Raw genomic sequence first — 14,549 nt, 5'->3', positions numbered from 1 at the left:
ATCAACAAACTGCATCTTTATATGGGGTGATTCATTTTACTACTAAGGATATCCTTTTTCCCCTGCCCCTCTCACGATTATATACATCTCTCTCTCTCTCTCTCTCTCTCTATCTCTCTCTCTCTCCCTCTCTCTGTTTCTTTCTATCTCTTTCCTTTCGATCCTCCGTTGCTCTCCCTCACACATCGAATTACTCTTCTTTTCAATAGACACTTCTTTCCTGATCAGATCTGTATATCACGTTGATACAAGTTGCAAATAATTCGGCAATTAATTTTGTTTAGAAATCATGAAACTGCAGACGCCAAAGCACGCCTCTCCCTAAAAGTGAGAATTAACATAATACATTCACTTAGTAATGTTTTAGACATGAAATGAAAGAATCATCAGTCTAAGATGTTTATATATTTCTATAAATTTGTTTTATAAAATATACAAAAAAAGAGGACATCATTGCATATGATATATTGACCATGACAAATGTTTATATCTGTTCCCAAAGTTTACATTTTCTCTGGAAACTTCATTAGCTTTGTTCATGTCAAGCAATATGAAACAATATCCGCTTTTTGTACACTTCTGCCGACATATTTATACTTTTCTTATATTTAAAAATGAAAAGATTCTTCATAAGAAAGACTAATAACAGTTTTTGAAATATGTAGTGTGTCATTATTATCAAGCTTTTCCCAATTCTTGTTATTGTTATGTCACCTAATTATGAAATAACCTCACACCCTTTTAACAGAGCCATATACCGCCAATTCCGTGCATCCGTTTAAGTTTGTGGCGATATTCTGTGATGATATATAATTACAACAATACGGCAAAGCAGGTAAAGTACCCCCAAAAACAAGAAGAAAAAAAAAGAAAAAAAAGAAGAAAGGAAGATAGAAAGTTAGAAAAAAATAGAAAGAAAGAAAGAAAGACAGAAAGAAAGAAAGACAGAAAGATAAGAAGAAGGAAGTTAAACAGTCATTATCAATTGGGTACTTATGAGGTAGACAAAAATTTGATATCGCCCGATGATGAGTAGGCCTAAAATCTGTTATATTTTGGTTAAAGGCATTATATTTGGTTGAAAACATAACATCAATTCTGCAATGGCATATTTTGTTTTGTAGGCAAGACTCCGTTTAGGGCCTTATTAGAGTTTGCATCAAATTGGACATTATGTGACGGTATGAATGTTTAAAAATTCACTACATGGGCATCCATGCTATAAAAAAAATAGATTTCCACTGGCACTGTTGGTACCTATATTAAAGCCCCACTGTCCTACTTGTAGTTACTTGCTCCCTCTATAGAAAGCTTCCCCAATCGGTGCCTGTTGGTCCCCCATGATCCTCTTTTTCTTATGTTAGAGCTGACTTAACGAGATAGCCACCTGTCAGTGATCTCCCTGTGTGGTCTAATCCCTTCTGGCCCAGTAGTATTGACGCTTTTAAAGTGTGCAAAAACTCTTGTGGTTGATTTCATAAGTTGAATTTGGTTGAAATTCAGTATCCATAAACAAGAAAAGAACTTAAATACTACATCTTATAAAAATGTTCATAGGACGATTAAATCGGAGCTAAGACCTGATTAGAGTTTAAAGTGTGTACGACAATGATATTACTGCTTCTAAGCTGGCCCAACGTTCGCTTCCAACCATTCACGTGCTTCGTGGGTCATCAGGCGTGAAGGTTCCTGCATCTGATTCATGATGTTTTTACCGAAGTACACGATCTTCCCATCACGGATAAATATCACCCGATCTGGGTGCGCTTTGAACATCCTGGAGAAGAGGTTGTCCATCTGATCAACGACGAGGCGGAACCTTGAAGTATCACTGACGTCATCAGTCATGCAGTCGTGTGTCTCGGCATCTATCTGGAGAAGATCTCTGAAAAAATAAAAAAATACGTATCCATGCACATTTAACTATTTCAGGATATGATGTTTGTAAAGACTCTATAATACGGTGGTTTTGAACATCACCACTTTGCCAACTTAAAAACCTTTAGCGTATAGTTGATAGTTGAAATTACAGATGTGTTTTGGGTAAGGCACCATTAATGGAACAGATGGTCTGTTCTTACATTCACTTTGGTATATCAAAACTTCTCATCGCCCTGAATCAAAAGTGACTGAGCCAGATCGTAATATGTTGATGATCATCATGAACGGGTAAATAACAAAATAATGCTCCGTTACCAGTCCATAAAACCTAATCTTCAGCCTAAATAATCAGATGAGCATTAAAGGGAAAGTCCACCCCCGAAATAAGTTTGTTTCGATAGAGGCAGAATAATAAGAAAATCAGGTGAGTGAAAGTGTGAGCAAATTCTGAATGAAAATAAGAAAGTTATGAATTATTGAAGTTGTGATCAATCAAATACAAATTGGCAACTCTGTGACTTATTATACAAGCTCTCCTTCATTTGCTTTGTGCATAATATTCCATAAAATCATGTTTTCTTCGTTATTGGTGACGGAATATATATTTGTTCCTTGCAGGGGGAGTATAGAAACATATTTGCAATTATTATATTTAGGGTGCATGTATGGTTGAAATTTTTCTTGAGGGAAAATGAAAATTTTAGATTTTTTTAGTACTGAGCAAATGGAAGTTGAGCTCGCATGATACGTCATAGAGTTGCCAATTTGTGTTTGATTGATCACAACTTCAAAAATCCTAACTTCCTTATTTTTAATCGGAATTTGCTCAAACTTTCACTGACTTGTTTCTCTCATTTTTCTACTCCTATTAAAACTAACTTAATTTCAGGGTGGACTTTCCCTTTAACGGGTTTCATTTAATTTTATATACAGAATGTTACTCATTGTAGATTGTACGAAATATGATAATGCTCTTAGTCCTGGAGGCAATGTTAATAGGAACTTTTAAATTCTGCACGATGAGAACGTGGACTGCACTTTTAAGGCAATGTGACGTCCTTTTAAGGCACTGGCAGTGACGTCACATTGCCTTAAAAGAGCAGTCCACGTTCTCGTCGTGCAGAATCTAAAAGTCCCTAATGTAGCTTCCTCACGTACTTAGCTGCATCAATCCTCTCTTGAAGAGACTTGTGACGCTTCATGTAGCTGACATTGCTCCCCAGAGACCACACTCCCTCGGCGTGAGCTTCGGCGAGGTAGACGGCTAGGAAATCGACCTGGGTTCGGTAGTCGCGAACAATACCTGCAAGCGTACCACCTATTACACAGGCCTATAAGGAGACAAGTTTGTAAATAAATTTACGTGAAGACAAATAAAAGAGAATCAATTCATAAATTCAACATTATAAAATAAAACAAAAGGAGGGGAGCAGGAGGAGGGGGAGAGAAGGAGGAGGAGGGACAGGAGGAGGACGGGGAGAGGGAGGGGGAGGAGGAGGGGGAGAGGGAGGGGAGAAGGAGGGGAGGAGGAAGAGGCGGAGTGCTAGGAGGAAGGGGGAATGAGGAGGGGGGAAGTAGGAGGGGGAAAAGATGAAAAGGAAGAAGAAGAAGAAGAAGAAGAAGAAGAAGAAGAAGAAGAAGAAGACTTTTTTGACTTTTGAAAGTAAAACTTTATTTACAATACATATAATAATTAAAACAAATAAAAAAGATAACAGTGATGCACTTAATATAATAAGTGTTTGTAAATCATATACCAATAATCAACAACAAGTAGTACGTAATACATGAGAAAGTAACCATTAAACAATTCATAAAAAAACAATAATTTCGACGGTAGAAATTGAGAAAAAACATAAATTGTACTAAACACTGATCACAAATTATTACACATCCATAGAGTGTTTCAAAACGATTAAATTATGAAAATTCATAACTTCCAACTATGAGCTTCTTCTCAAGACAAACTTATCACAAACAACAATTAAATCAACCATGTGAGATCAATATCATCTGAAAGAAAGAGTACATTATTGTACGACCATATCTTATGAAATAACACCAAATTGTTTTGTAATTTGTGAAATTCATAATCAAGAATGACTCTGTTCTTGATTCTAAGTTTCCAAAAAGGAAGTGGATCAAGAAAACGAGAGGTACGATAAAGCCAATATAATGTGCTTTTAAGAATGACAATAAAAAAGTTGGATAGGCGTACGGCCTCCCTGTTACGACCTCTTGCATGTGGAACCAGAGTCCAGTAGAGGTCAAAGTCAATGTTTACTTCGGGTAGAAGACTTGACAGAAGATGATGAAGAAGATCCAAGGCCGGTTGTATAGAAGTACACTCGATAAAGAGGTGTAGAATAGTTCCCTTCTTGCCACACCATCCACATGAAGAGGAGATATCGGGATTAAGATGATGAAGAACGGCAAGCGACGGAAGAACATTGTGTTATAGTTTGTACTGAGTGTCCCCATCTTTCTTAGATGATGGATAGCAGTAGATTTCAGTCCAGTTGATTAGTTTAGAAGGGGAAAGTAACCCAGCCTCGTGCCAATGAGTAACTTGAGCTCTAGGAAGAAAGTTAATAGCACGGTTGAAGATTCGATATATCGATTTAGTCGGCGTGGCAAGAATGTTCTTGTTGTCTTTAGTTATGATCGAGAACGGAGAGGTAACAGGTTCAGTCAGATTATGAAGATAAGCTGAAGCTGCTGACAGTCTTAGTCCGCTGTTCGAAAAGAATCTAGGAAACAAACCGGAAATCTCTTTGTGAAGTCGAGAGAGGTCAAGTTCCAAAAGGCGTAAAGACGGACGCTGTAAAGTGGAGGCAATGACGACCTCGTCTGCTCGGAGCCAGGTACCGTTGTTCGGGTTTACAAGATGCTTGACGAGTTTGATTCCACATGCAAATAGTCTAACAGGGAAGATCTTGTCGCCATCCAGTGTAAATTGAAGAAATTTATAATAATTCAAGGGAATGTTTAACACATGGTTGACAGTAAAGGACGATGTCTCGACGCTTGCTCCAGAGGTAATCCAAGCACGCAAAATTTCCGAATAGAAACAAGGAAGGCTGGTATAAAACTTTGGGTCTAATTCAGTCAGAAACAAAGGAAAATCAAGATTTAGTTTCTTATATCTGCGAAAATTATGAGAACAAAGGGCATACGCAGGATGAGAGCAGAGATTGAGATAACGCTGTAAAAAGGCAAAACGAAATGTAAGGGTTCGTGCTTGGAGACATGCCAAACCAAGTCCACCTTTGTTGGGTTGTTGAAACAGAATTTGCTTTCTTAAAAGATGTCGTTTACCAGACCAGACATAATTAATAAGCATTTCTTGGAGTTCAATTAGTGTTTGCTGAGGGGGAGACAAAACTGCAAGACAATGGAAAAGTTTAGATGCAGCTAATTGATTAGCAATAATGATTCTGCCTTTAAAGGACAAACTATAAGAAAGGGAGCTCCATCGAGATAGAGTCTTACTCAGTTTTTCTTTACACTTTGACCAATTTTTGTTTACATAATTATTATTATTTCCTAGATGAACTCCAAGAAAGAGGAGACCTTCGCAATTCCACAGGAAATCAAGGGGCCTGTCTCTACGTTTCGACCATGATCCGGCCCACAGTCCTTGAGATTTAACATAATTAAGACAGGCAGCCGAGGCCTTGCTAAAAGTGTTATATGTATCTAGAATAATATCAAAGCCTTTGTCTTCAGTGACAAAAATTGATATATCATCCGCATACGCAGATACCGAGACATTCATATCTGTGTTGGGTAAGGAGAAAGAACACGATGAAAGATTAACTTTTAACTTGTGAAGAAAAGGTTCTATGGCTATAGAATACAGAAAGCCAGATAAAGGGCAACCTTGGCGTATGCCTTTTTGAAAAGGAAAAGGCGCAGTGAGGGATCCACACACTTTGACTAAGCCCTCTGCGTCATTATACAAAAGTTGAATACAAGAAATAAAATATTCTCCAAAGCCCATAGCTCTCATGGTATTGAAGAGATAATTATGATCTACATTATCGAAGGCTTTCCTTTGATCCAAATTAACTACTGCAAGAGGGGTATCATTGCAATTAGAGAAGTGTACAATGTCTCGGATCAAATTTAAGTTGTCATAAATCGTTCGACCTGGAACACAATACGTTTGGTCTTCAGATACAATGTTAGTAATATAATGTTTCAATCTATTGGCAAGTATCTTTGCAAAAATTTTGTAATCATTATTTAGAAGAGAGACTGGTCGCCAGTTTGCAATGTCTGCCAGGTCTCCTTTTTTAGGAATTAACGTAATCACTGCTCTACGAAAAGTATGTGGGAGGGTTCCAGTACTTATGGCAAATTGTAATACAGAGAAGAGATCATTTTTTATCAAGGGCCAGAAAGTCTGATAGAATTCAGAAGAAAGTCCATCTAGACCAGGCGTTTTATTTTTGCCGAGCTGTGTGACAGCAATATCAAGTTCATTGAATGACAAAGGAGCGTCAAGATGTTTTGAATCCTCAGGGTTGAGTTTCGATAGATCAGATAAAATAGTATCAACCGAATTTTCATCAATAGGTACACGACAGTACAAATTCTTATAAAAATTCCGAACGTGAATTTTAATATCGTTCTGATCCTCTGTAATGTTACCCGAAGGGAGACGGGTACGAGAGAGTGTTTTAAAAGTAGAGTTTGATTTTTCAAGACCATAAAAATAGGATGAGCTAGTGTCTATCTCATTAGCATATTGAAAACGTGACCTTACAAGAGCACCCTTGGCTTGATTCTTAAGGAGAATGTTTAGTTCAGTTCTTTGTTCAGCAAGAGCCTGCTGGATATCAGGCGTGAATTCAGGCGAAGAATGCAGTTCGTCGATGGTTTTATTGATATTCAATATCGTTTCCTTCTTCTCATTGGCTAACTTAGATCCGTACATTTGAGTGAGCACCTTAATGTGGGATTTACCAAAGTCCCACCATGACAGAATGTTAGGAAAGTCGGCTTTTTTATTTTGCCAGTCAGTCCAGAAATGACTAATAATACTTCTATAATCATTGTCATCAAGAAGGGAATTATTAAGATGCCAAAAAGCACATCCTCTTGGCTTCTGTGGGGGAATTTTAATTTTCAGGGAAATCGCACAGTGATCAGAGAGAGTACAAGGTAGAATACGACAAGAGTGTAATGAAGGTATTAGGGGAAAAGACACATAAAAACGATCAAGTCTGGCTTTAGAAACACCATTAACGCTGTGAGGGTTGTTCCTATGCCAAGAGTATTTCTTTTCATGAGGGTGAAGTCTGCGCCACGTATCACATAGTTTATTACTATCAATCACTTCCTTGAGGGCAGAAGATAACTTAGGTCTATGCTCATTAGGCATGCACAATCTGTCTAATGACGGAGATAGGGTACAGTTATAATCACCGCCAATAATAATAACACCATCACTGCACTGATTAACATGATACGCAAGAAGATGAACAGCCTTAATAGCAAGGCCGTCATCTTGTGGCATTAACACATTATATAAATGATACATACCACCATCGAACTCAATTTTAACATATATAATGTGGCTATTAAGTATAACTAAGGAGTCAATATCACTACAAAGATTGTTCTTCACAAGGGTAGCTACTCCGGATCCTCGATTATGCCCGGGGGCACAAAAAGGTTTATAGGATGACCACAAATTCCAACATTGAGAATTCTGGGAGAGGTCATTAATTTCTTGTAGAAACACAATGTCAAAATCAAACGCAATATTATCAACATAACTAAACACTGAAGCATTCTTCATGGCATTGGAGCAACCTCCAGTATTAAGGGTGAGCAACGACAGCGTCATAAAAAGGGAGAGAAAGGCATGCAGGTCTACGCTCATATTACATAAGAAGATGGCCATATTAGATATCTAAATTTTTGATCAATTTGTAAATCCTCTGCTGTGTACTTTTAGTAAACAGAGGACTGTTCCTCAGGGGTCTAAGTTGTCTTACAAGTCCTGATATGTTGGAAGTGAATTTTCTCGCTACCTCTAGAGGTTTTTTCCGTGCTTTGACAATCTTTAGAAATTTGCAAATTTCCTTTGAAGAGAGGGGTCCTTGACTGGACGGAAAAGAGGAGGCCCAGTCAAAGGACTCATCGTCAGTCTGTGTATCATCCCATACCGCCACGTCATCAGTGTCGACAGTGTCTACCGTGGAAGCGGGAGAGGATGGGATTGGTGACGCAGGGAGCGATACTGATACAGGGGAGGGAGGTTCTGAGGTCACGGGAGAGGAAACTTTTCTCATTAGTTTCCGCGGTGGGGTAGCAGACACAATTGGAGTAAGTTTAGGGGAGTCTACCAAAGAAGGTTCGGGAGGTTGTTTCCTTTTAACAACATCTGCGAAAAGTCTGGACGGGGCGGGCGGTGTTCCCCAGATGGGGTCGCAAAGGGTTTGGGTCAAAGAAATTGTGGGGGTTACGAGAGGAGGAACTTTGTCCTGGCTACTGCCTGTGGGGTAGCTGCTAGGTGGACTATTATTAATGCTACGGGAAACTATCGCAACCGGAGTTGTAGGCCTGCGCGCAAGGGCCCCTTCAGCGGTTTCGTCAACCATTGAACGCGAAGAGGCGGGCCTAGGGCTGGAGCCGCTAGGCTTTTCTGTGTGTACTGGGGACGCCCTCAGATTAAGGGTTTCAGGTTCAGACCGTAAGGGTTTAGACACTTTGGGGGGATGTCGTGGGTCAGATTTTCCTTTTGCCTGTGTTGACGTAAGGGTAGAGTTTGCGGACTCATTTGGCCGAGCGGTTTTTTTTGCAATTCTTGCCGATATGTCCAGCCTCTCCGCACTCAAAACAGCGAGCCGCCTCAGTGGAAAGAAAAACGCGATAATTGGTGCCTGCGTGAATAAAGTTAACGAAATCGGGTAGGGTAACATTCGGAGTAAGCAGCACCTGGACTTGTCGACGGAAGGACATGATGTGAGCTAGTTGTTTATCCTTGAAACCAATAGGGATGGGACGAATCTGTGAGACTACTTTACAAAAAGCAGAAACTTGTTTTACAAGAACAGAGTTCGGAATTTCTGAGTAAACATTAGACGTTGGTTACTGATACGAGAGGCAGACACTATACAATGAGCTGGAATGGTGTCTACAAACGCTCTTATGTAATCATGAATAGGAACATGTGCTGCAGAACCAAAAACGATACCATTGTTTCTGCTTACGGCCTTGAACGGCTCGGCAGCAGAAACAGGAACGGTATTTTGAGCCGAGCTGGTCCCCGGCTTATCCCGGGAGGCCTGTTCGGCTTCACTGGCCATAGTGGCCAAAAAATCTTACACAAGGTTACCACAAAAAAAGCATAAAAACTACAAATATTAACACACAAGAAAGGTGGACTTGGTTTGGTATGGTTGTACTGTGTACTAGTAGTACACTAGTATTAAAACTGTAATTATAAACAGTATAATTCCGACAAAACTTACAAAAACTCTGGAGCTCGCTCGAGACACGTCCTTTTACAACAAAGAAGAAGAAGAAGAAGAAGAAGAAGAAGAAGAAGAGAAGACGAAGAAGAAGAAGACGAAGAAGAAGAAGAAGAAGAAGAAGAAGAAGAAGAAGAAGAAGATGAAGAAGAAGATGAAGAAGAAGAAGAAGAAGAAGGAGGAGGAGAAGGAGGAGGAGGAGGAGGAGGAGGAGACGAAGAACAAACGCTATAACCTTAATTACAGCCAGCCTTACTTTATTCTACATATACTCTTTTGTCATATAGACAATTTGTAATGATTTATTTATTTTATATTTGTGAAACTGCAAAAACAAAAACAAATCTTAAGCAGAAAAAACAAATCGAATCAAATCAAAAATCAAAATCAAATAATTTCCCTTTCACAATCTTTCTAAATTTAGATGTTATTGTAAGGTCTGGAAAGCTGTATGTGGTACTATTCCCAGTATTTTGCGACTTTGAGATAAAAGCAGTGAAGGTGGAAGTGGTGGTGATGGTGGCGGAAATATGTGAAGTACAAGAAAAAGATGTACCTTATTCTAATGGTAATTAATTTTCATATATAGAAGAAGAAAAAAACAGTGAGAACACAATGCATTACTTGCCTTCCCTCTGAAAGTAATGAAATATTTTTCCAACAGAAAAATGTACAGTTTAATTCCAAAAGGAGCTAAATCTATTTTTGTACTTGAGAGAAAAATGAATTTTGTTACCAGATTTTGTATAGGCGTCTATGGAAAAGTGATATTTTAGAAGGTGCATTTTTTCATAATTGCTCCCAAAATTTAGGTAAATGCTTTTGTTGAAAGACGTGTACTGAAGTACACAATGTTTTGATATCAATAACTCAATTTTCATTAAAAGTGGATTTAGCTCCTTTTGGAATTAAACTCTTCAAATCGTGATCTTCTCACCCTAAGCGGAGGTCAGGAAGCTGACGAAGCCATGATCATCATCGTCCTGTCCTTGTTGATATGGAGATCAGAAAGACCTACGGTCTTACCGGCCAGGGAGACCAGATTGAGGTTCGGCATTTCACTACCAATATCAATCACGCTAGGTGGCGGTATACCGACAAGAGGATCCTGAACATACGCCCCCAATTTCAACACCTATAACATGAAAGACAAGATAAATCATGATACTTACGTGAACAGCGTACTGATTTGTGTGTGTGGGTGTGCATGAGTTTCTTTGTGAGTTTTCTTGTGAGATTCTTTCTTGAGAAAGTAATACCTCTTTACTCATAATTTTTATTTTTAGATATTGTTAGAAGACGCAAATCAAATTTGGCAAATTCATTATCATTGTGAGCCTCCTATTCAAATGTGCAAACATGAAAAATACATATTATGTGATCTGAACATGTGTTCTGAAGGAAATACAAAAGCCTATCGAAAATACAATTAAGTTGATTTGTTTTAATTTGTTTACGATCGTGTTGAAGACCGTCAATACTACTGGGCCAGAAGGGATTAGACCACACAGCGAGGTCACTGACAGGTGACTATCTCATTAACTCAGCTCTCAACTAACATAAGAAAAAGAGGATCATGGGGGACCAACAGCCACCGATTGGGGAAGTTTTCTATATAGAGGGAGCAAGTAGCTATAAGTAGGACAGTGGGGCTTTAAGTACTAAATAACATTTACCTCTGGGCAATCATGGTATGCTATGAACATTAAGGGGAGGATGTCTGAGATCTTGCCAGGTCCAAGCATTGGTTTCAAGTGCTCGAACCCACAGCGTTCCAGTGCTAGATAGCTTGCGTGTAGCCAAACACTCTGGGCAGACAAATCAGGAGATAAAAGTATAAGCGAAATAAAATTGCAGGGTACTTTATAAGCAAAATGACAGCTGAAACGGGTAACTATAAACTAATGATTTTAAACATGCTGTCTTGGAATAACCGCAAGAGTCTAGAATGAAATAGTGATGCAATTAAAATCAGCAATGATATGCTAAACTGGCTAAAAAAAAAAGGCTAGTACATTGATTAGTTTTGAGGTGTGTGGAATAAAATACAAATATATCTGCTATTGTGTTTAACATAGAATTCATAACAGCCATAATTTAGAGTTCTAAAGTCAATTGTTACCTTGTCCCATCCATCGCTCCTCTATGCTAGTTTTCTTTTGGTATCCATATTTTTATTGTTTAATGAAGTCTCGTCTTTCGCAGTGATCTGGTCTGTACATGTTTCTCTATGCCTCTCTATATTTATCAAACAATGTTTCTACACTTTAATCAAGATCCATTATAATATTGTTTTCATGGTTCTCCTTCAGCTGTGAAAAAAGAAGAACATATTATGCAGATCTGACTAGATCATAATGTTTTCACTTGGCTAAATACCTGCAATTTTTCGAGGACATCTGGCTTAGTAAAGTCCATTCGTTCATTAAACATTTGCTGTATCTCATCCGTAACGACAATTTTATTGTACTCCTCGAAAACCTTGATGGCTTGCACTGGTTCACCAAAAACTTTAGGTATCTTGGGAAATCCAACATCTTCAAAAGATGGTATACTTGGTACACCTTCTGCAGGCCCTATGGGCATTTTAGGGTCCTCCATGTTCAACTTCCTTAAATTGAATATCAGAAGAAGAAAAATATTGTGAGATGATTATATCGCAATCTAAGTTGAAATAATGTTACCACTTTTTATTGTTCAGGATTCTGTTGGTACCCAAGCTTTTGCTCGTGTCATTCAAAAGCCTAAGTCGTTAAAAGTCAAGACAGAAGCAACAGCGACAACAAACACACACACACAAACGACAAAAGCAGCAGCCGCGCCTCAACAGTTTAGAGTAGTCACTAGTCTAGAAGTATATAATAGAACAAAGGTGGCGCAATGCGTTTTATTATTAGGAGATCTGAACATTGTTGATATCAATAATTCTAATTATTGATATATTTCTTGATATCAAGAAATTATTTTATGTTGTAAAACAATGGTAATTCTTGATATCAAGAAATAGGAATTATTGTTAAAACGGCTTGCCATACGAGCGAAGAAAAGATTAGAGATAAAGACAGACAGAAAGATGTTTCCAACTGCCCCGTCGCTACCGCGAATGAACTTAATCATTTTTATATGCCCGTTTCGATACAATGGACTTTTCTTCCGAAATACAGTCCCTCTGTTCCAGCCTAAGAAAACTTGCCTGTAACGATATTCCTCCAATATTTGCCGTGGAGACTGTCGCATCATTATTCAAACAAATTGAATTGAATTGAATTGAATTGAGAGAGAGAGAGAGAGAGAGAGAGAGAGAGAGAGAGAAAGAGAGGAATAATGGAACCGCATTTTCTATGTAAAAAAATACGAAAAAGTCTCGTTGCGTTTAGCGTCTGTGCACTTCGGTTGTTTGTACATGTGTATTTGTTCCGAATACAGACAGGCCATATAATATCAACAGTGGGTATACTTCTCAAAATGTTGGGTACCATAATTTGCAATATATGGGAAGGGGAGGGGTGAAAATCTATTCTTATTGGGGGGGGGGAACTGAAAATCACTCTTGGAGGGAAGGCACGTATTGCATTGTATTCTCACACTGCTTGGCATTGCAACTTTTCAGCAAAATGTTGCTGTTGAAATTCCTTACTCTTTCTAGCGAAGTCATTGGATGCGCAATCACAGGAGCATTTCAAAAGAGCAATAAATTCACATTCATACATTCTTATGCATATCAATCTCTTTGCCTAAATTAATAGAAATAGACTTACATAGTTACATGTATTTGTCCTTCTGAATGCTAAAATACGTATAGAACACTGGGTAAACAGTTAAAGTCAACACTCACTCTTCTTGTGCTTTGTTTCTCTTGAAAAGGCGCTTAATAAATGCAACATTATTATATTATTGATATCGAGATGGTCATAGCACTTATAATTAAGTACGTAGATTACATTATATTTCCCCAGCATCCATACAAATTCACAGGTATTTTAAATACGATGAACATCCAAATCGTATCTCAATCAACTACGATTCATGATTGATTATAGATGAAATAATATTGATTAACAGGTTGGTAGCAGGTTGATTGATAGCAATAAAATGTAGCGTTCCATGAAAGGAGTAGCAGTGTGTAACTGATATTTTAAAATACTTATTAGTTATACAGTAAATTGTATCAAACCTAAAGTATTCATATCAAAATACCCGCTTTTTATTTGCAAAAATTAAATGTTTCACTTTCAATGCCACTGTACACAATTATTCATACCATGGATAGTCATACATAATTATACTACAGACACTGTTTGTCAATAATTATATACCGATAGTTATGATTCAACATACGCTAACACTAACAGGCTATATTGCATCCTGTAACTTTAGTTCCACATTTTGAATTCACAATTAAGGAGTCACTGCCACTGATCACTCAATTTCTGACCGCAAGGGTATAATAAAATATGTATAAACGGTATGTTACCTGTGAAGTTGTTTCTTTATAGGCCTCCACTCAGAGTAATGAGAATTCTTACAATTGGCAGATCCACCACTTAGCATACACAGCACTCCAAATGGGGGCACAACCTTCGAGATATGGCTTCTACAAATACGATCGCGCGTTAAAGGGAAACCCGGCTATTATCTTTGTATTCAATAGTACAAGCCGAAACATGAGAGAGACAATCAAATGCAAGTTTGAGTAACACTTACAATAGGAAAGTTATGATTTTTTGAAGTTATCATTTGGAAACACAATTGGGCAACACGAATTTCCGTTTCGGTTTAATAAAATTTAGAGTGGACTATTAGGCTATTATTATTATTATTATTATTATGACATTGACGTATCCTGCGAGCTCCTTTCAAATTCGCTCTGTATACATACAATTAAAAAAAAAATCATTTTCGTAGTTATTGATAACAAAATAGATTTGTTTCATACAGGGGTTGTATAAAAAAAATATATTTACATTAAATTTAGGGCGAATGTATAATTGGAATTTTTTTAAGGGAAATACACATTTTTGAGGATTTTTCGTACAGTGAAAATGGGAGGAGACGTCGCAAGATACGTCACAGAATTGCCAATTTATGTTTAATTTATTGCACCTTCAAACATTCATAACTTTCTTATTTTCAATCGGTTTTTGCTCAAACTTTTACTGATCTGTTTCCCTCATTTTCTGC

The 14,549-nt window shown here is 37.8% G+C and overlaps 1 protein-coding gene across 1 annotated transcript; it reads right to left on the bottom strand.

Annotated features, from left to right (window-relative positions):
- Window positions 1-1,549: 1,549 nt before the first annotated feature.
- LOC100892919 lies at window positions 1,550-13,917 on the bottom strand. Its single transcript, XM_030990560.1, has 6 exons — window positions 13,843-13,917; window positions 11,748-11,979; window positions 11,045-11,176; window positions 10,306-10,503; window positions 3,040-3,212; window positions 1,550-1,885 (listed from the first exon to the last, which is right to left on the bottom strand). The coding sequence occupies exons 2-4, from the start codon at window positions 11,967-11,969 to the stop codon at window positions 10,318-10,320; spliced, it is 540 nt and encodes a 179-aa protein (XP_030846420.1). The 5' UTR covers window positions 11,970-11,979; window positions 13,843-13,917; the 3' UTR covers window positions 1,550-1,885; window positions 3,040-3,212; window positions 10,306-10,317.
- Window positions 13,918-14,549: the final 632 nt, after the last annotated feature.

The sequence above is a fragment of the Strongylocentrotus purpuratus genome, unplaced genomic scaffold (genome assembly GCF_000002235.5).
Source record: "Strongylocentrotus purpuratus isolate Spur 01 unplaced genomic scaffold, Spur_5.0 spur5_scaffold_19, whole genome shotgun sequence".
NCBI lineage: Eukaryota > Metazoa > Echinodermata > Echinoidea > Camarodonta > Strongylocentrotidae > Strongylocentrotus > Strongylocentrotus purpuratus.
The sequence above is the reverse complement of the archived record's forward strand: the minus strand, read 5'-3'. Positions and strand labels throughout refer to the sequence as shown.